The sequence below is a fragment of the Microtus ochrogaster genome, chromosome 5 (genome assembly GCF_000317375.1).
Source record: "Microtus ochrogaster isolate Prairie Vole_2 chromosome 5, MicOch1.0, whole genome shotgun sequence".
NCBI lineage: Eukaryota > Metazoa > Chordata > Mammalia > Rodentia > Cricetidae > Microtus > Microtus ochrogaster.
This window is the reverse complement of record NC_022012.1, coordinates 41,853,187-41,871,989: the sequence shown is the minus strand read 5'-3', so window position 1 is coordinate 41,871,989 and position 18,803 is coordinate 41,853,187. Positions and strand designations below refer to the sequence as shown.

General features: G+C 42.3%; 1 protein-coding gene across 6 annotated transcripts in view; it reads right to left on the bottom strand.

Moving 5' to 3' along the window:
- The window catches only part of Cadm1 (cell adhesion molecule 1), a 335,003-nt gene that overhangs the window by 47,744 nt on the left and 268,456 nt on the right, over positions 1–18,803 (bottom strand). For all 6 annotated transcript variants that reach the window (XM_026779076.1, XM_005347263.3, XM_005347264.3 and 3 more), the window contains exons 4-5: positions 12,805–12,942; positions 10,813–10,971 (exon numbers count right to left, since the gene is read on the bottom strand). In XM_026779076.1, coding sequence (XP_026634877.1) covers positions 10,813–10,971; positions 12,805–12,942 — 297 coding nt within the window. The remainder of the gene's footprint in view (positions 1–10,812; positions 10,972–12,804; positions 12,943–18,803) is intronic.

The following is an 18,803-nucleotide window of genomic DNA, read 5'->3' as shown; positions in this document are numbered from 1 at the left end:
TGAAGTTGCAGATATTTGTGGTGCTCAGAATTGATACATTTTATCGTATATCACATAATACCATGTGACAATGTGTTTTGACACTGCATATTAATAAATTGTCTCGTCTTTGCTCCTGCTATCAAATTGTTTCCTCAAACAGCTTTACGAGGAAAAGACCTGGGAGAGATGGGTGGCCCCAAATGAAACCATGATGACATAAACATAGAAGAGCAAGGAGACTGAGATTCACCCAGAACCCACTATCTGAGGAACCATTACCTGCAATGGAATAAGCAAGGGTTTCAGGGATGACAACTTTGAAGGTCACAGAGACAACACAATACCAGATAGCCCTATAGAATGGAGAGTGGGGCAAAGTTCTGATTCCAAAGGCACTCCGTAATTAAAGCTGAGTGCAGCTTTCTAATACAACCGTGCCTTCAGCAAAGAGACATATGTTACTTTTCTTTCCAACAGTGGCGTAAAGCTGAGATTGCTGGTGAGATGGCACGTGGGTACCAGAAATGAATGATGAGGGTTCAGGGACTAGGGAGGGAAGCAGAAGTAGTTAGAATCAACATGGACAGATGGACAAAGACATTTATAAATAGAACCTGAGTGGAACCAGGTATTTTCCTATGCTTCACATTTAATTCTGTGCCTCTGTAAATGTATATTTTTGAAAATGGACCCAAGAGTAATAAGTGTGAGAGGGCAGGACATCAGCTGGCTGAAAGGTCAAAACAATTACCATAGTTTCACTTTCCCATGCACAATCACATCACCTAAACAACAGCCCCTTGGCCTTTACAAGTAGTGGTGAGTTCATTAGCATGCATCCTATGGAACAGGAGAGAAGACAGAAATACGGCCAGGCTCTGCCAACCTCACCCCGCACGCAGCCATGGATGCTGCACAGGGCCGTCATCCTCCAGGACAGCTGCTGTCAGGTGGATTTTTAGTCTGGATCCCATCACATACCTTTTACTATGTCATGGAGAACCTAGGACATTAAGGTGCTTTTAAGAGAGCCTCCTTGAGCACCTGCTGGTGTGCACTGCCCGCTGGCAATGGGTAGTACTTTCTGAAGAGCTGTGTCACTTGATAGAGGACACGGAGCTGACAGAAGCTCCAGATGGCCAGTGCAAGTCACACAGTCCCTCCCTTGGACTTACTGGCAAAGCAAAATGGTGAGGATCCTGATAAATGCCATTGGAGCAAAGCAGATAGATATGTATAGAATAAATAGGGTGACCTTGACCTAGTACTGGCTCTGGGCTTGAAGAAGGGATCCTTCAGGATCGTATCTTAGACTAAACAGAACCTGGAGGTGGACTCCATGTCTATTATTTTTGGCAACACAAGTTCCTGCCTGACATACAGCTATTTGATGAAAACTGTTTTTTAAAAGGATAAACAAAAGCAAATGGGAGGTTATGACACACAGATAACAAAAGACCCGTCTAAGAGTTCACGCTGAGAAACCAAACTGCACCCAAGAAATCTTGCTTAGGGAACTTCTGACATAAAGATAGAGCCTCAGATCTAGGCAGCAGCATAGCATCTGACTATAGGTTCATCTGTGAGCCACAGGCAAGCTAGGTATTTTCAGGCCCTGCTGATTTCAGCCCAGCTGATAAGGAGAACAGAATGGCTGTTGATCTGCACTTGCTACCTGTGCTTGCCAAGCATGCTTGTTGTTCTGGTCTGCGCTTGCTGCTTTATGCCTGCTGATGTGTGCTTGCTGGTCTGTAGTTGCTGGTCTCTCTTGCTAGTGTATATGCAAAATTTCTGTTGTTTCTTTCCTCCGTGTAATTTACAAGCAAACAGGAAACATGTATTTTGAGGGCAGTGTGCTCAGGTATTCCCATGTTCAACTGCCATTAATAATAAAGTGTAGCGAAGGCTAACCCACCCTGCCTCTTTGCTATTACTGACTTTGTCTTAAACTTTCCTTTAAAAAAAAACAAACAAACATGTTCTCAATGAGCTGTTTATCAGTTGTCAATCACACACCTAAATCAGAAAGAGTAAGTGAAGGACTTGCCATGCCTGAAATTTGTATCTATGCCATGAGAACTACACCCTGAACATTGATCACCAATTTTCACAATTTATGGTCCAAGTACCTGGAGAAGAGTCAACCACGTTAGGTGGACACAGCTGCCACAGATACCCTAATGGCTGGCAGGAAAAACACACATCAATATTGCTTGTATTGTACACTAAAGGGTCCCTTTCCATTGACCAACAGTGTTATCTGACCATGGGCAGCTGAACTATCTTCATACCCTAAAAACCAAACAGAAGGACTGAGCACCAAGATCTGCCTCTGAGGTGATAGGAAACTTAAAGGGAAATTTTATTCTTTCTAAGTCCGAACTGAGGAACTAAAGACACTTCAACAGGTGGGGTGGCAACATGGGGATTCCAATGATGTCTCAAGAAATCAGGGGCACTAAATTGTCCCCCAAAAGACCCTGGCTACAACAGAGACATGTCAAAATATCAAACTATCCAGATGGCTGATTGAAGAGCCAGAACTTATCAGTTATATTTTAATTGCACCCATAAATCAAATGTTATAACTCACCAAATCTTTTCTGAACCAGAAGCAGACTCCCAGATTTATCTTTAATAATGAGGTAAAGCCTTGCACATTTTCTGGGGACCATTTTACGCCTCAGTTGGTGTCGTTAGGCACAAGACTCAAAGTCAGATGACACTTGCTACTCGTGCAATAACTGTCCAGCAACATATTACTCTGAATGGCTTAATGTCATTATAAAATGGAACTGCTATATAAAAATAAGAAAAATAGTTAGGCCTGCACACTTAAGGAGCATTACACTCAGAGAGATGGCATCAGCACCAGCCAATCAATTAGGTGGAAAGATCTGAGGTTTTCATAATAGTCTGTAATTTTTTTTAAGTCAACTAAAATACACTTATCAAGACCACTAGAGTTGACAAAATTTGTTCATTAATCAAAGTTGCACAGAGGGTTAAATACCAGGAGGCCATAGGGCACATTACAGCAGCAACCAATTAAAAAAAATAATTTTAGGAAGACATTCTGATTTGATGAGACATTCCTTAAATGTACTTTTCTCTTTCTATAAAGGGGAAAATATAAAAGAAAACTCTTAAAGAGGTCTGAATGGCTTGCTGGCAGATTACAATTGATTTCATGCCAGTCTGACCTTGCACTATTTTCTGTGATCTTCTTAGAAGATGAAACTCAAGATTCTGTAACCTGGATGTCAATTTCCTATGCAAATGAAAATGCAGTCTCCTCTGTGAAGCCCAACACTAGCACATCAGGTCTGCGATCCCCTCCACCCCTACTAGGATGCCGTTTTTCCCATGGAGCAAACAGCAGAAGAGCTGAGGCCAGGGGGAGTGTCCTGATATCCTGGTAGGAGATCTACTATCCCAGGGGCAACTGCTACTTCCTCTCTTTTTCTGAGAAGTTCTAAATCAGGGCATGCTAACATCAAATGTTCTTTGACAGGGCTACTACAACCAAGCCCAAGGGCTTTGCAGGAAAATCTCTACCTATAACTACAAGGCTTGAGTGCAAATCTTCAAGTTCCTTGCTTCATTTCCAACCACTGTTCAGAAACACAGTGGTGTGGGATTTGATGCCTTTGGATCAGGGCTCACGTTTCAAGTCCTCCCAGTGAGAACCTGGCAGTAGTCATACTGCTGCTACCAGTGTGGCTAGGAGAGGGTCTGGGTCAGGTCCTGTGCACTCAAGCTTGAAGGAGTCAGTGACTGAAGAGTCTGTCAATCATGCAGGATTACTGCAGTTTGGGATAGAACAACAATACCAAGATTAACCTGAGATTTGGTTTGTATTAGAAGCTGTTTGAGTTCAAAGCAAAAATCAGCCCTTACATATGGCTGTCGAAACTGCTGGGGGAAGACAGCTTTGTAGTGAGAAGAGGGGAATGCAGGGTACACAAGGAGGTTGCACCTGGCTGGGGAACAGGTCCACAGAGCTCCCAGAGAAGGGAAGAAGGACAGCCTGGAAACCACTTGCTTCTCTATTGTCCCAAGACATTTTTGACTAATTTTCAGGGCTGGTTGTTTGCTCTCATGGTGAAAGGCCCTCCTACAAGTGTGGTATGAATTGCCACATTTAAAATTATACTCCCTACCTGCAATCCCAGCAGCTGGGAGGCTGAGGCAGGAGGATTTCCATGAGTTGGAAGTTAGCCTGGGTTACACAGAGTGAGTTCTAGGAAAGTCTGGGTTATTGAGTAAGACATTTGCCTCAAAACAAAAAGAAAAGAAAGGAGAGATTTAAACAATCAATTACACTTCTTGAGGAGAGATGAGCTATCATAGATTAAGAGGAGGATGGAATAACTGTGGTAGGGGCAGGATGAGACCACTGAACAATGTCACTTCCTCTTGTGGTATGCACTAGTTTTTTTTTTTTTTAATTTTTATTCCATGCCCTTAAAGAACATAGTTCTGTTGACAATGGGGTCCATATTCAGAGTGCTTGTCTCCCCATAGCTTTGAAGAAATATCTAGCATCAGAAGCAAGTATTACCAAAAAGTGCTACTCTGTGAGGAGAGGGGCTTTGTTTTGCTTGGCTTTTAATGTAGAACACGTGGGTATGTTGCCTACATGTATGTCTGTACACCATGTATGTGTTTGGTACCCTAAAAAGGGTGTTGGATCTCCTGGAACCGGAGTTAGCAATGGTTGTGAGCTGCTAGGCGGATGCTGGGAACCAAACTCAGGTCCTGTGGAAGAGAGGTCAGTGCTTTTAACCCCACCCACCTGTGCTGCCCTCACAGGAGGAGACATCTGACAACGCATCTGTAGAAGAGGTGAACAAAGCAGGGGGAAATTAGAAAGGTTGGGAGGCATAAGGTCATGGCCTCTGCTTCTAGCTCTACCACAGACTAAAATAACAGCAATACTAGGAATAATAAACCAGACAGGAGTCCACCTTAGGCCTCAAAATAAGATAAATTTGTGGGTTTGTTTATATGCTTGTTTTGAAGGTCAAGCCAGCTCCCCAACTTGGAGGATCAGCTTAGGTATTCCGGCTGATGAGACCGCATTTCACTGCACTGTTACCTGACATTCTTGGCATCTATGGGGACACCATAAGGGGTTTAGTTTGACAATTCTTTTTAAATTTTAGAGGCGAGTGTCATAATCAGTTAACCTTCCACAGAATCAGAATTTGACCCTGCATTAAAAACTTTTAAGCAAAGAGTATATATGCGGAGAGCTTTGCTATATAGGTACTGGACGGCCACTCCGGACAACAGCCATCTTTATCAGCACAGCTCAGTGACAGTAACACTGGAATGGCTTTGGGGGTGGAACCACAGAAGGCAAAGGCTTTCCCACAGGTATCGTTCTTGTCTTGCCCAACCCTCAGCTTGCCCTTTTGTCCTGAATGCTGTCACTAGCTTCCTGCCTGCCTTGGTCCTGTGGACTGTACCACTCACGTTCCACAGGAAACTCCAGGAACTTGGAGCTGTCCCCGCTCTGGACTAAGACAAAGAATGCTAGGTCACAAATTGTCTTTCAGGGTCTCTCTTTCTCATAAGGAATAATCACTGAAAAAAACCTCTCTGGAACCCAGCTCGTTGATACAAACATTGGATCCTGTGGGACACAGCCAAGAGACCAGAGTAACAGGCCCAACTGAAACACAGCTGTTTGGACTTTAAGAATACAACCAGGGAACAGAATTAACCCGGGAGAGTGGGGAGGAGCTGAGTAGCTGCTTTGGGAAGTTTTATCCTCTAGTCCAAACAGGAAAGATTTCCCAATTTCCAGGTTTTTCATTCTCCATCACCACAGGGTGCTATCAATATCACAGAAAACATTCATTTTGTCACAGATAAAGAATGAATTCTGTTCATCCCCTCAAAGCCCAATTTTCCTCCAGTTGAGGGAATGGGGGGAAAAATACAAAAACCAAACACCACCTACCCTTCTCTAGACCTTGGATGGATGGGAATATGGATTTATGAAATACCTGCCTACATCCAGTCAATAAAACTCATTTTGAGAATGATGCCCACATACACGATTAACCGTCAGGTGAGAATCTGGGCAGGGAGGGGCTCCAGCACCAGCTTCTAGAGGCTTTGTTTCATTCTCTCTTTCTAACTCAGCTCCTAATTTGTTTCTCTCTTTTTACAAATGGACACATGCACAAAACCTGAACAAAATGAGGACCTCTTGCAAAACATTCGAAAGAACAAGACTTCGGGGTGTGTGTGTGTGGGGGGGGGGTGATGAAAGCCACACCGCAGCCATTCCAGCTCACACGTGTGCGTCATAGACATTCCAGCTCACACGTGTGTGTCATAGACATTCCAGCTCACACGTGTGCGTCATAGACATTCCAGCTCACGCTCGTGTGCATCCCGAGCAAGGCTTTCTCTCCTCCAGCACAGCACCCTGCATTCCATACTGAGGGTCGCAGTTTCCTTTTGAATTCCCAGCTTAGGTTGCGATGTGTTGCCACTTGATGCTATTTAGATAGCTTTCTTTTCGCACGCAGACCGTGAACTGGCCTCGTTTAAACAGGCTGTTACTCCACAAGAGTGCATTCCCTCAGATCTGAAGCTCTACTAACCATGCTACAACGGCATCACACTCCATTCTAATCAACCGTGGTGTAAATCTGGGCAACGCACCTATGTGGAGTTTGCAAGATGTTAGGGGGTGGGAGAAGGTGGATGGAGCACAGACAGACTTTAGGGTCATACAGCTCAGCAGATTTAAAAGGCACAACTGTTCTCTGCACAACATCTAAGAGAGCAGAGCTCTGAATTCTACCATGCTAACATAATTATTTTCTGTTTTAAACATTTAGCTGCATGTTGCTGTACCCTTGCTGGGTCTCGGAATGAAAGCGAGCAAACTAAGAGCCCTACTGTATGTTCTTCATTCCCAGCAATGTTCCTATGAGAAAACCTTATTAATGAGCTTGCAAACGAGCACCCAACAGGGAAATGTCACAAACAAGAGCGGCTAATGCCCCAGAAAATCAAATAACTGAACACTTGGCTGATTGTGGTGCCTTTCATATTTATAATAAAAAAGAGGAGGGGGGACTTTAATTCACTGATTCTGGAGGGGTCAACACCTTGCTGAACAAAACAACTCATTTATTTATGTTCAGAAATCTCCAGATGATAAATTACATTGATGTTAATCACTTCAATGCATACTACACAATTAATATCTGTACTCACCAAAATTTAAGGGTTATTAAAAGTATGACAGCATACACATCTGGCTGATTTTTCACATAATTGGGCACAACAATTTCTCTTGGTACCACAAATAGAGGTACTAACAAACAAACACTACAAAATACTGGTTCAATTAATTAGGACTTGAATCCACTAGACAAAAGCAATGCCAAGCTGTAGCTCAAACCTTGTCCACTCTGTTACATGGAGACACTCCATCTTAAGGGGAGAAGTACTTGGCTTCTTTTCTTTTTATTGCCCCTTCCTCTGTCATGCTTCAAGTCAGATAGCCAATGGCATGGAGTGAAGGTTGTTATTTCATTTTCCTGTGACCGTCACTTATAAAACACAAACTAACTCATATGGAAGTCTACTGTCAGTCCCAGAGTTCTGCTCATATCCTCGTTGATATTCATTTATCTTAGATGGAGCAGAGGGGTCATCCCATAAAACTTTATTGTCCAAAACTGGCCAAGATGAAAGCAACTGAGAATCCTTACACTGTGCTGATCTACTTGCCCCCTAGGTCTTAGCTACTCAGAGGAGGAAGTGAGGGCTGTAAAGGGATCAGCATTTCCTGGTAACTAACTGTTGATTCTGATGAGAGTTTGAAGAAACCTTAGCTTACAAAAAACAGGGCATTAAAAAGAACATGGTATATTTGAAAATTTTACATGAAAACACATAATGAATAAAATACGATTTTTACAGCTATAAATACACAGATCATATTTAGATTAAAGCAATAAAATGGAAAATAGGTCTTATCAGTGGTTGAAGAAATTAGCAAAACTTTAATGGGTAAATGAACTCCTTATATTACAAGCAAAATGTGGTAACTGAGTTTATTTTCTTCCCAGGTCTATTGTTCTCAAAGGACTTTTTAGGCATTAGTGATGACATCAAAGTGATAACTTCAGGGGTTTGAGTCAATTTAAAAATAGGGGGGGGGGAGAAGTGTACTGCTGTTCCATGAGGGTGTCCACAAGAGTTCGGTGTCTACATAGATTGCTTTTGGAGCAACTCTTCTAAGAATCCTGTCCCTTTCCTCCAGGTCATCAAAATGTCTGCCTGCCTGAGAGAATGGATTGTGCTATGAAGGAATAGAGCTGAGCTACCCACACTGATCAACAGCTAAGACTTAGGGTCTAATGCACTTGAGCCTGAGGCTTGTGGACAGGAGTCCTTTGCTACAGAATAGCTACTGGTGTTTAAGCAGACTCAGGATGGTTGGGAATGATGCAGAGAATCCCAACTGTGTTTGAAGACACTGGAGACTTCCTGGCTGACTTCATAAGGGTCAGCATAGCTCTGGGAATGGAATGATGCACACAGATTGAAGAGCCAGGGCACGTTGTTAAGTTTGGAGTCTTACTTGAGATTACAAACCAGACCCGTAATGCCCTTTCAGAATTACATAAAGCTCTGTGCAATTCTTAACCTTCCTTTTTACAAGAAGTTTCTTCATCTACATACATTGTTTTTTAATAAAAGCATCAAGGAATACATTGTTTACATAACTTAAGCTGCCATGATAAAGGTCTGAGCTGATCAGTAGCTGCAGACTCATTTTTGGGAGGTGTTACAGTCACTCTCCTGAAGGGAGGAGCCCACAGTACTTTGTTAGATTGGAGCCAAATGGATTCAGATATGGAGCCATATTCATTTTCTTGGAAAGACAAATCCCTCTTGAATCTACAGAAAATGAATACAAGGCTAGGAATCATGATCACAAGTTTCAGGGGTAGGAGGTGTACGGCTTGAAATAGCCTGCAGTTGGCAGTGAGAGTGATTCTGTAGGTGGGAGGGGCTACCCTCTATTTAAAAGATACTCCGGGAAACTACTTAAAGGGCTTAGGGGTGGAAACTGGGTGGATATCCACTCAGGACTCACGAAGGAGCTAATGTATTATTAAAGCTAATGGGCCACTACAAGGAACGTTAATGGATATTAAGTTTGCTTAAATGAATTACATATTAACAAAGTCACAAGAAATCTAGTATCTGCCAATTTAGATAATATCTGATCATTTCTGTTTTCCCATTATAGGGACATTACACCACAATAGTTTTAGTGATATGAAAATTATAAGCATGATGCTCATAATGAAGCCATATAATGAAGTAGAGGAAATGAATTAACAAGAAAAACCTGCATTCTCTAATGTAAATTGAGCCATGCTCGCAGGGCAAGACGAGGTTGAATAAGATGGTCTCTTATGAGTTTATAAATTTCCCTACATCTTGACATTTTTTTTTTTGAGACAGGCTTTCTTAGTAGTTATGGAGCCAGTCCTGGAACTCGCTTGGTAGACCAGGTTGGCCTCAAACTCACAGAGTTTTGCCTGCCTCTGTCTTCCAAGTGTTGGGATTAAAGATGTGCACCACCACCACCAGGCTACTTGGACAATTTAAACAGACAATAAGGAATGTATCAACTAAAAATGTATCTTCCAAAGGCAATTTCAAACCCCACAAACCCATGAATATGACCTAATTTGGAAAAAGAATCTCTGCACATGCAATCTTAAATATCTCAAGATGAGACCACTCTGGATTATCTGGGTGTGCCCTAAATTCAGTGACAGTGTGCCCCTGTATGATACACAATAATAAGAACTCCCCTTGAGTGATGGTTGTAGGCCATGGAGCCCTAAGCCCTTGTGGGGAACTCGCAGCACATTTGTCCTGGAAGAGGCATGAAGAACCTTCTCTAAGGCCTTTGAAGGGAAGGTGGCCAAACTGAGACCTTGATTTTGCTCCACTGGCACCTAGAATTGTGAGTGAATTTCTGTGGTTTTAGGCCCAGTCTGTGGTGCTGTCATTCGCTTCAATGGCCCTAGGACACTAGACAAGAATTCCCAGAGCTGCTAATGTATTTCTTCCATCAGATCTCTAATCCACTACACATGTTCCACTGTATCCTAGACTTTGCAGGCCAGACTACAGAAGTCTTGACGAAAAGGGAGAGAAGATGGCAACTTGGTCAGAACCTTGGCTGGAACATGGCTTTGGGCAGAAAGAAGATCCCCCGTCTGAAGCAGAAGGGTTTGGAGGAGAAGATGAGGAAGACCTCTTTGGTTGATAGGGAATGGTTAGGGACAGTCTCACTCACTACAGTGTAGCATTATGGATGAAGCCATCACGACATGGTGCCAAGCCCAAAGAGTTCAACTTTCAACTCTTTGTTCTAACTAAGGATAAGTAGAATAGAACTTGCAATTTACAACAGAATATTGGTATGAAATGGGATTAAAAATAAACATCCAGTGTCTCTGGTGGACTAGAAGGGGAAGGAGGCTCATCTAACTTAAAAGTGATGACAGTCAACACTGAAAGAGGCTGATTTTAAGTCACAGGCTAAAGCAGATTGACACCATTTTACCTCCACATTTGAGTTGGCTGCAATTCTTCACAATCTCATTGGCACTTGATAATACAATAGCACTTCAGCAAAATGATCCTTAGATTATTTTTCTCCCAAGACAACAGAGGGACACTTACAAAATGGATGTATACTTTCAATGAATGACTCCTGAGAAGCTTTTAAGCACTGGCCTCAATACAAGACGCTTGGTTACTCACACTGCACTTCCAGATACCGCTGGGTCTGCAGGTTTCCAGTGACCGCAGGGTGCTCCACCTGACAGATCACTGGGACCCCATCATCCTCCTTGTGCACTGTCAGCATTAGCTGACTGGTCACAGTATACATGTCCGACCACTCTTCCACCTCCGATTTGCCTGCAGGAGACAAAATATATCAAGATCTTCTTCATTCTCCCCAACCCCAAGAGTATTATTTTACCTAAGATGATGGTACTGTTGTATTGCTGGTCACGGTAACTTGTGGCTAGGGACCCCATAAAATGATTATTTTCCTTAGTTTCTTTCTTTTCAGCCATGTATAACAGAACTTCAGATAGATTCCAAACATAAATAATACACATTACTTTTATTCAAATATATTATGTATATTTCTCTCTTCGAACTTCCTGCCAAGTCAGTTCCAAGTTCAACCACTTTGACATCTGGCTGCTTTTGGTTTTGGGAGGAGGAAGGAAAAAGGCTTTGCACTGCTACAATCATCTGAACTTCAAATATCTACAAGGCTGTTATGCCTCTGAAAAATCCCAGGGCATCATCCAAATCCCCTAAGCAATTCAATCAGCAGCAGAGATATAAACAACCCCCTTTGCCCATCCCATCATCAACAATTAAGAGGGAAAGTAAGTAAATGGATTTACATAATTGAAATTGTAATTGAAATGTTTAAATTCGAAGACTTCTGGAAGAACACGAAAAATGCAGTGGCAGTGGACTAGAGCAAAGTAAGATATAGGGCTTTGGGCCAGATGGGAGACACATCCAAGAACAGCCAGAAAAGGAGGGAGGAGGCTTCCGGAGGGAATGAATAGGCCTAGGCAGTCCCTTCCTGAACCCAGCACTCCCAGGAGCAAGGCACACCATTAACTTTCTTTGAATGTTTTGTACTTATCGGTCCACATTTAATGGCTCAATTCACTTAGACAGAGGGGAAGAGGGGAAATGAGAACCTCTTTCCTTCTAAAACCATACTTAGGAAATAGGAGATTTAAACAGAACAAGCTTTTGGAAACTTGCTGCTCTCTACAGAATTCTCTGTTTCTGGATATAGCGTTCCATATCACCTTCCTAAAAGGGCTATTTGCTTCCTCACACCGTTTATTTATTTAATGAGCACACATATAGCACTTATTCTGTCTCAGGCACTTCCTTAATGCTTTGTAAATATTCACTCATTTCATCTTCATAATAATACCCTATTATTATTATTCCCATTTTCACAGGAAACTGTGGCACACAGCTAGTATTTCTGTTAAGTAGAGGTGAACTCCAGAGTCCTTTGCCCAGGCACTACTTTTAGGACAAGCTAGAAAAGAGAGACAGCTAAATACTGACAGGTATGAGAGACAGAATAAGCAACAGAAAATGGTCAAACAGGAGCAGGGCTTTAGGAGCTGCCTGCAGTGTCACCCCAAATCAGAGTCTTTGCAAAAGAATGGGCTGGCAAATCAGGTGACGGAATCACAGGTTCGCCAAAAAGGTAGGTAGACCTTGCAAATTCATAATGAACTTAAGCTCTTGGTCTGCGATGCCACCAATCTTCTGGGCAAGCACACACCAACAATGGTGCATGGCAGAATGACTCGGGATTTTAAATAACGCATGCCATGGAAATGTGGGGCTCTGAGCCATTAAGTCAGCACAAAGCGGAGGATAAACGCAGTGACACCTGAGGTACAGACAGGGACAGCCTCGGACTGCGGTTATCCCTAGAACAAGCTCCTCCTTGTTTGAAGAGCTCGAGTTTACGTGTTTGGTTCAATACCAACTCACAATTACAGAGGGAGGCAATGGACGAAAACAATGAAAGTCATTCTCTTCTGGCCTCAGATGCTTTTGCTAATTGATTAGAAGCCATATCTGAATAAACAATTTTGTTGCAGGGGCCTTTGTCTATCCTTTTCACAAAGGTCTGCTTGCTAGAGCCGAGTGCCAGCTAACCGCTTCACTCTTGGGCAGTCTGCATCGTACCTTTGAGCTCCTTGTTCCCTTTGAACCATCTTATGGTGGTGGCTGGCTTGCTGGCCATGGCGGTGCAGTTGACTTCAATCTCCTCCCCTTCAACTGCAGTGTCCTTCTGGATATCGATCATCAGGTTACGCGGAGGGACTACAAATCAAACATACATGCTTTATAAACACAGGACCCACTTACAGATAGGTTCATCTGCTCACTGGGAAGCAGCATTGCTGTCACCAACAAAGAGGCAGACATTGGACATTGCTGATGGGATCACATCCCAATGGCAAAATAAACAGCCAGAGGAGGGGAAGGAACTAGATAGACAATGTCATGTAAATGAATCATGTGTAATCTGTTAATTCAGAATGTTTTTCTAAATGTGTCCTATTTAGTAACCAGTGGCCAGTCTCCAATTCCTGAATCATCACTGACCTAAGATTAGCAATCTAGGTATTAGTCATTAGAAAATGGGTAAGGAAATAGATATAAAATCAAGGAGTACACATTACTGAAATTAATGGCCTTACCTGGAAGCCCCTGAAAGCAATAATTCTCCTTGAACTCAACCCTTGGATTTCAATCTTCATAGGAAAGACTTCAAAGTCTACTAACAAAGATAAAAAGCTTGGGGTTCCTTAGAAAATTCACTCACCACAAACACACACAGAAAAAGTATGCTTCAGAACCAGTACCACCGAACCAAAGAGATGCGTATAAGATGTACTCCTGTCCTCCAGTGCGGGGAGTGCCATTAAAAGAAAGGTTTGGCAGTATAGGGCGTGCCAGGCATTTACCATATTCCTACTTCTAATGCTCAGATCTTGGAAACCAAAGGTGAAAGAGATCCCTAAATGCTTGAAAGACACTCAGATATCAGAATTAAAACCACTTTTCTATAAGCATATTAAATATCTCTGTAATAAAATAGTCAAAACAAAAGCCTTGAGGGCTGACATACTGAATAGCACATCAAGAGTGTGTGCATGACAGTAGTGACGATGATGACGGGAGTTATCTTTTTTTTTTCTAAAATGAAACGGAGTTGACAGTGCAGCTTCATATAACGTGCAGTCCTGCCTCAAGACTGAGCCTCCTGAAATAAAAATCAGTAAGAATAGAGAATTCAGCAGAGCAAATCTAAGAATAGGAGCCCTGACCACCATGAATAAGCAAAGACAGAGTTGAGACTTATGATTAATAAGTTTCTCAACTCAGAAGAGAAACAAGAAATTAAATATGTATAAACATGCCATCCTGACCATCAAGTTGAATAATACATCTCTGATACTGCTTCAATAAATTATGGGATTAAACCATGTTATTTGGGATTTCCAACTGTTCCAGTCCACAGTGAAAATTCTGTCCACAGGAAGACTTTCATACTGAATTAGAGCGATTGAAAACTCTTATAGAGAATGATGAAAGGGGAAAAACAAAATGATTGTTGCATATGCTTCTCAGCAAGATGGTACACTGTAGAGGCAGGGAGGAGGTAACCGCTGGAGCAAAGGTACTGCTCTCTGTTCCCATGTACGAGGAAAGCAACACGTTTGCTCAATCGTGTGGATTGCTAATGTGGTATGGCCCAAAGGAGTACTTACTCATGGCAAAAACACATTTTAAAATCTAAGCAGAAGGAGACAGTTCAGCATCCAGTTTAAGGGTGTACATCTGATGGAATTTTTAGAGACACAGAAAGGCAGTGACGAAGAAACAGGATGCTTCGGCTGGCTGTGTCCTCTTCAGTGTATTTGTGCAAATGATAGTCGGGTGGGTTACGGATTGTCATTTGTGTGTCTAGATAGTGCACAGGGGATACACAGACAGTACATACGTGGAATAAGCAAATACCTCACTGCACTCTGGGTGCAGGATGGTGGGAACACTGAAGGGGAAATGCCATTGCTGAACCAAATGTCTGTGGAAACCACTGTCTAAACCTAAAGAAACCAAGATCTTGGTAAATGACAGCACCAGAGAAACAGAAAGGAAATGACTAAGGAGTGAAAGGCTACAGGTGGGTTTTTACAAACAAATCGAGGCAGAGAAGAGCAAAGGCAGCCTCTTGAGATCTGGGTGGGAATGAAAACAGTATAGAAAGTAGATCTTGAAGTTGATACACTGGATACTTCCTGGTGAGAACTGTTATTATTAATATCATTGTCAGAGTATGACACTAAGGATACGAGAGCGCAAATGGCTAAAACGACTGCCCATGCTGGAATCCCCGCTGAACGCAGTGTTTCTCCCACTTCATGACCCTGGGAGAAACACCTTGAGGGGCACTCAGAATCAAGGGCTTTTCTTAATGGGAACAGATCCAGGGGGTGCTGCTGCCCCACACGGATGACGAAGTCTCAGTAGAGTGTGGTGTCCACGCAGTCTGACAGTCATGCTCTGTGTTCTGGACACCTTGCCTTTGTTCTCTCGTGTTTTACAGTGGATCTGAAGAGACAGAAAGACTCCTCACCTCAGGCATCTTTTTTTCCCCTTTTTTCCCCCCAGGCCTCTTATAACCTCCACCAACTGCTCATTTCTTTCCGAGTTGCTTTACTTTGTGTTAGCCAAACACCCAAACAAAACAAAGAAAAGCAGGACTACTTCTTTCAGTGCACAGTTTCAAAGGCACAGTTCTTGGTGACTGGAATCTGTGTTCCTGGGCCCACAGCTGGGCAGAACAATACAGTGATGGAGCTGTGTGGAGGATGTTATGGCAGACAGGAAGCAAGTAGAATGGACCTAGAAGGGGCCAGGGCAAGAAGATGTTGCTCCAAGGACATGCTTCCCATGGCATGTTTCTCTCAGTGAGTCCCTATCTCCCACGATTTACTACTCTCACAAATGCTATCATGTTACAAATCAATCCAAGGATTAATTCATTGATTAAGTCAGAGACCTCAAGATCTGGTCACTTCCCCAAAGCATGCCAGTTGTTGAAAAAAACAGAATACATGAAGCCATAGCAGACAATTTACATTCAAATGTAACAATCTCCAATGGCATCTCTTGGTGGTAAGCCTTTATTGCCTCCATTTGGTCCTAAAGATGGTGTCTGTTCTTCCCACATCAACGACAGTGTCTGCTAATTCAAAGCAAGGAAATAAAAAAAAAAAAAGACGGATGTACACAAGACAGGAAAATCCATGAACAGCACCTTTTGACTTTGAGGGCTGAGAGCTTGACAGTCGGTAAGGTTTGTATCTGACTTTTCCCCACTGGTCTTAGCTATGCTCCTTTGACCTCTGTTGTCACAGATACACTATGTCCCTAAGACCTTCAGAGTGATCTCAGTCTATTCTGGTTCCCAGAATCACCTTCCTGTACAGTTGGCATCTTCTTTACCTTGAGCCAAATGAAAAGTGTAGAAAACTCCAAAAGCTGGAAAATATGCCCGCATAAAAAACAATAAACTTAACATATTGTTGAGGTCATCATTTTGAAAAATAGCTCAATGATTTTTCCCAAGCTCAAGGGTGGGATCAGTATTGCTCCTCTTTGCTGAGAGCAGAAGAAGAAAGAGGCAAGTGGGGTGGGAGCCGTCTGGTAACAAGTGTAAGGTTTGATAATGAGTTACACTTTTGATGCTGTAAAGGCAGTGCTCTTGGACTCTTACCCCTCTGCAGAAACCCTTAGTCAGTCTGAATTAGAAACACTCACAGGGGTCGACATTTCCTGGACTCTGAAAGAGCAATGAAGAATTGGACAATACAAGTGAGGAGAAAGTTCCTTGGAGAAGAAAAAATTCTTTTGGTCTATTAATCCTATCCTGTTTTTTCCCCCTTTAATTTCACCCTGATTTCATAATGTCTATTCTAATATAAAAGAGGTCAGTAAAGTATGAAATCCATTTCTAGAAAAATGAATTAAAACTGTTGCTAGCCAGAGAACACACTTAAATATGATCCACTAAACAGACAAAGCTAGTAAGAGCTGCCTGCAGCCATTAATGGAAACAACCACAGATCTGTCTGGCAAGGAGCATGCAGAGGAAAACCTGAATGAAAAATCACCCACAGGGAAGCACTAGAAAAAATCCTGGAATGTCAAGGTTCTTCTTAGCTAACCTCAAACCTATAAGGGTGCTAATTATAAACATTACGCCTACAACATTAAAAAAACCAGCAATATCAAGATGAGTCACATTAATTACCACAAAAGAGGAGTCTTAAAGCTGATCAGTATGTGAGATCTCACTCTAAGACCCTTTAAAATAATTAGGTTCTCCCGTTCCTGGAGTCTTAAGAGTGAGCACTAATCTTAGGAGGACAGGACTGTAATAATATTAGCTACTATTATCAGTAACTGCATTCATTGCAGCACAGCGTCTTCTCTCTCTTGTTCATCTCCTCTTATGAACAGAATATTAAGAGTACCACATTGTGTGCTTGCATAAGGACATGAACTCGTCACAAGTGGAAGGACTGAATGGCCCACACGGCACCTGAATACACAGAAACTATTGCAGGAGAGTTTTCGGGTTTTGCACAGATGAAATCTAAACATAATGTAACTACAGAATAGCATAGAAGCCATTCACAAACACTCATCTCTGTATCTTATAATTATGCTAAAGTTTTTGCTGAATGAATTAAATAACTAATAGTCATATGCACTAAAACGAGCATCTTCAACCTATCGAGGAGTGTGACAGCTGTGTAAGTACATATGGAATCCTTTTTAGAGCACCATGGATAGCAACAGAGATGCTAATAGATCATTCTCCATTCATTATAATATCTAAAACTCTAAACCTTAGGAGGAAGGTTTGAATGTGTATCAGTGGAAATTGTCAGATTTTGGAATATGAAAGACTCTCACACTGATGACAACAATTTTACTCTGTCAAGGAATCCTAGAGTAACTTCAATGGAAAGAATATTAAATGAATGCATAATATCTGCAAAAAGAACATTGACTAGTATTACTTTCAAGTACACTTAAGTTAACGCCTCTATAAAATACAAGCAGGATCCTATTACTTCTAGAATAATGAGACCTCCAAATGGATTGCAGCCACGATGCCTTTCAGGAGTCTATATGTTGGCAGTTGATCCAAGCAAAGGGTACACGCACAGTTGAATTAGCCTAGGACAGTGACTTAGAATAAATGCCCCAGACACCAATAATTGACAGGAAGCAGTGTTCTGCAATGGTCCAAAAGATGTGCTCCTGAAAACAAAATGTGAAGCTCCGGAATGTCCTGAAACACAACACTTGGGCTTTAAAATGACCTGTGCTACCAGGCACAGCGCTTGTCAGGCAGATTAGTAAGGTCTGTTTTCAATCCCTAGGGTTTAATGCTGTGTGTGTGCTCGCATGCATACATGCACGCACATGTAACCACATGTGCATGTTCCTGTCTTTGTGTACAATACATGCATGTGGAGAGTAGCCCTCAAATAGTGTTCCTCAGGCACTATCTACCTTGTTTTTTCAGACAAGTCTCTCGGTGGCTTGGGATTCTCCAAGTAGATAAGACTGGCTGGCTAGCCCCAGGGATCTATCTGCTTGCCTCGCTAATATGTGAACTACAAGTGCATGATATCATGTCTATATTCCGGGGATTGAACTCAGGTCCTTTCCTCGGATTATTAATTCTTTTTGTGTGCTTTGTAACCTTGGCAGAATGGCTTATCTCTGTTAATATTATTTTTTTCTGTGAAATTAAAATCAAAACCTAAAGGTCTGTGTAGTAAAAAAACATTCAGAAAATACAAAATGTCCTGGGTATACTGTTTCTTTGCCATCACCCCTGTGGAGATGCTGCAAGTGATGGAGGCTCAGGTGTAGATGGCCAAGTCACACATGTCTTCACATGCTTGTATTCACACACGAGTAGACAAGCAGAAATGGGAAACTTCAAATGCTTCCCGGCAATCTGCTTCATCTGCACCATACCAAAACACTCACTCCAGCAGAAACTTTCCATGCAGACCCTGCACAGATCAAATCTGGACGTGACAGACATACACGTGCATGCTATAGGTGCCCGCTCATAGTCCACACTA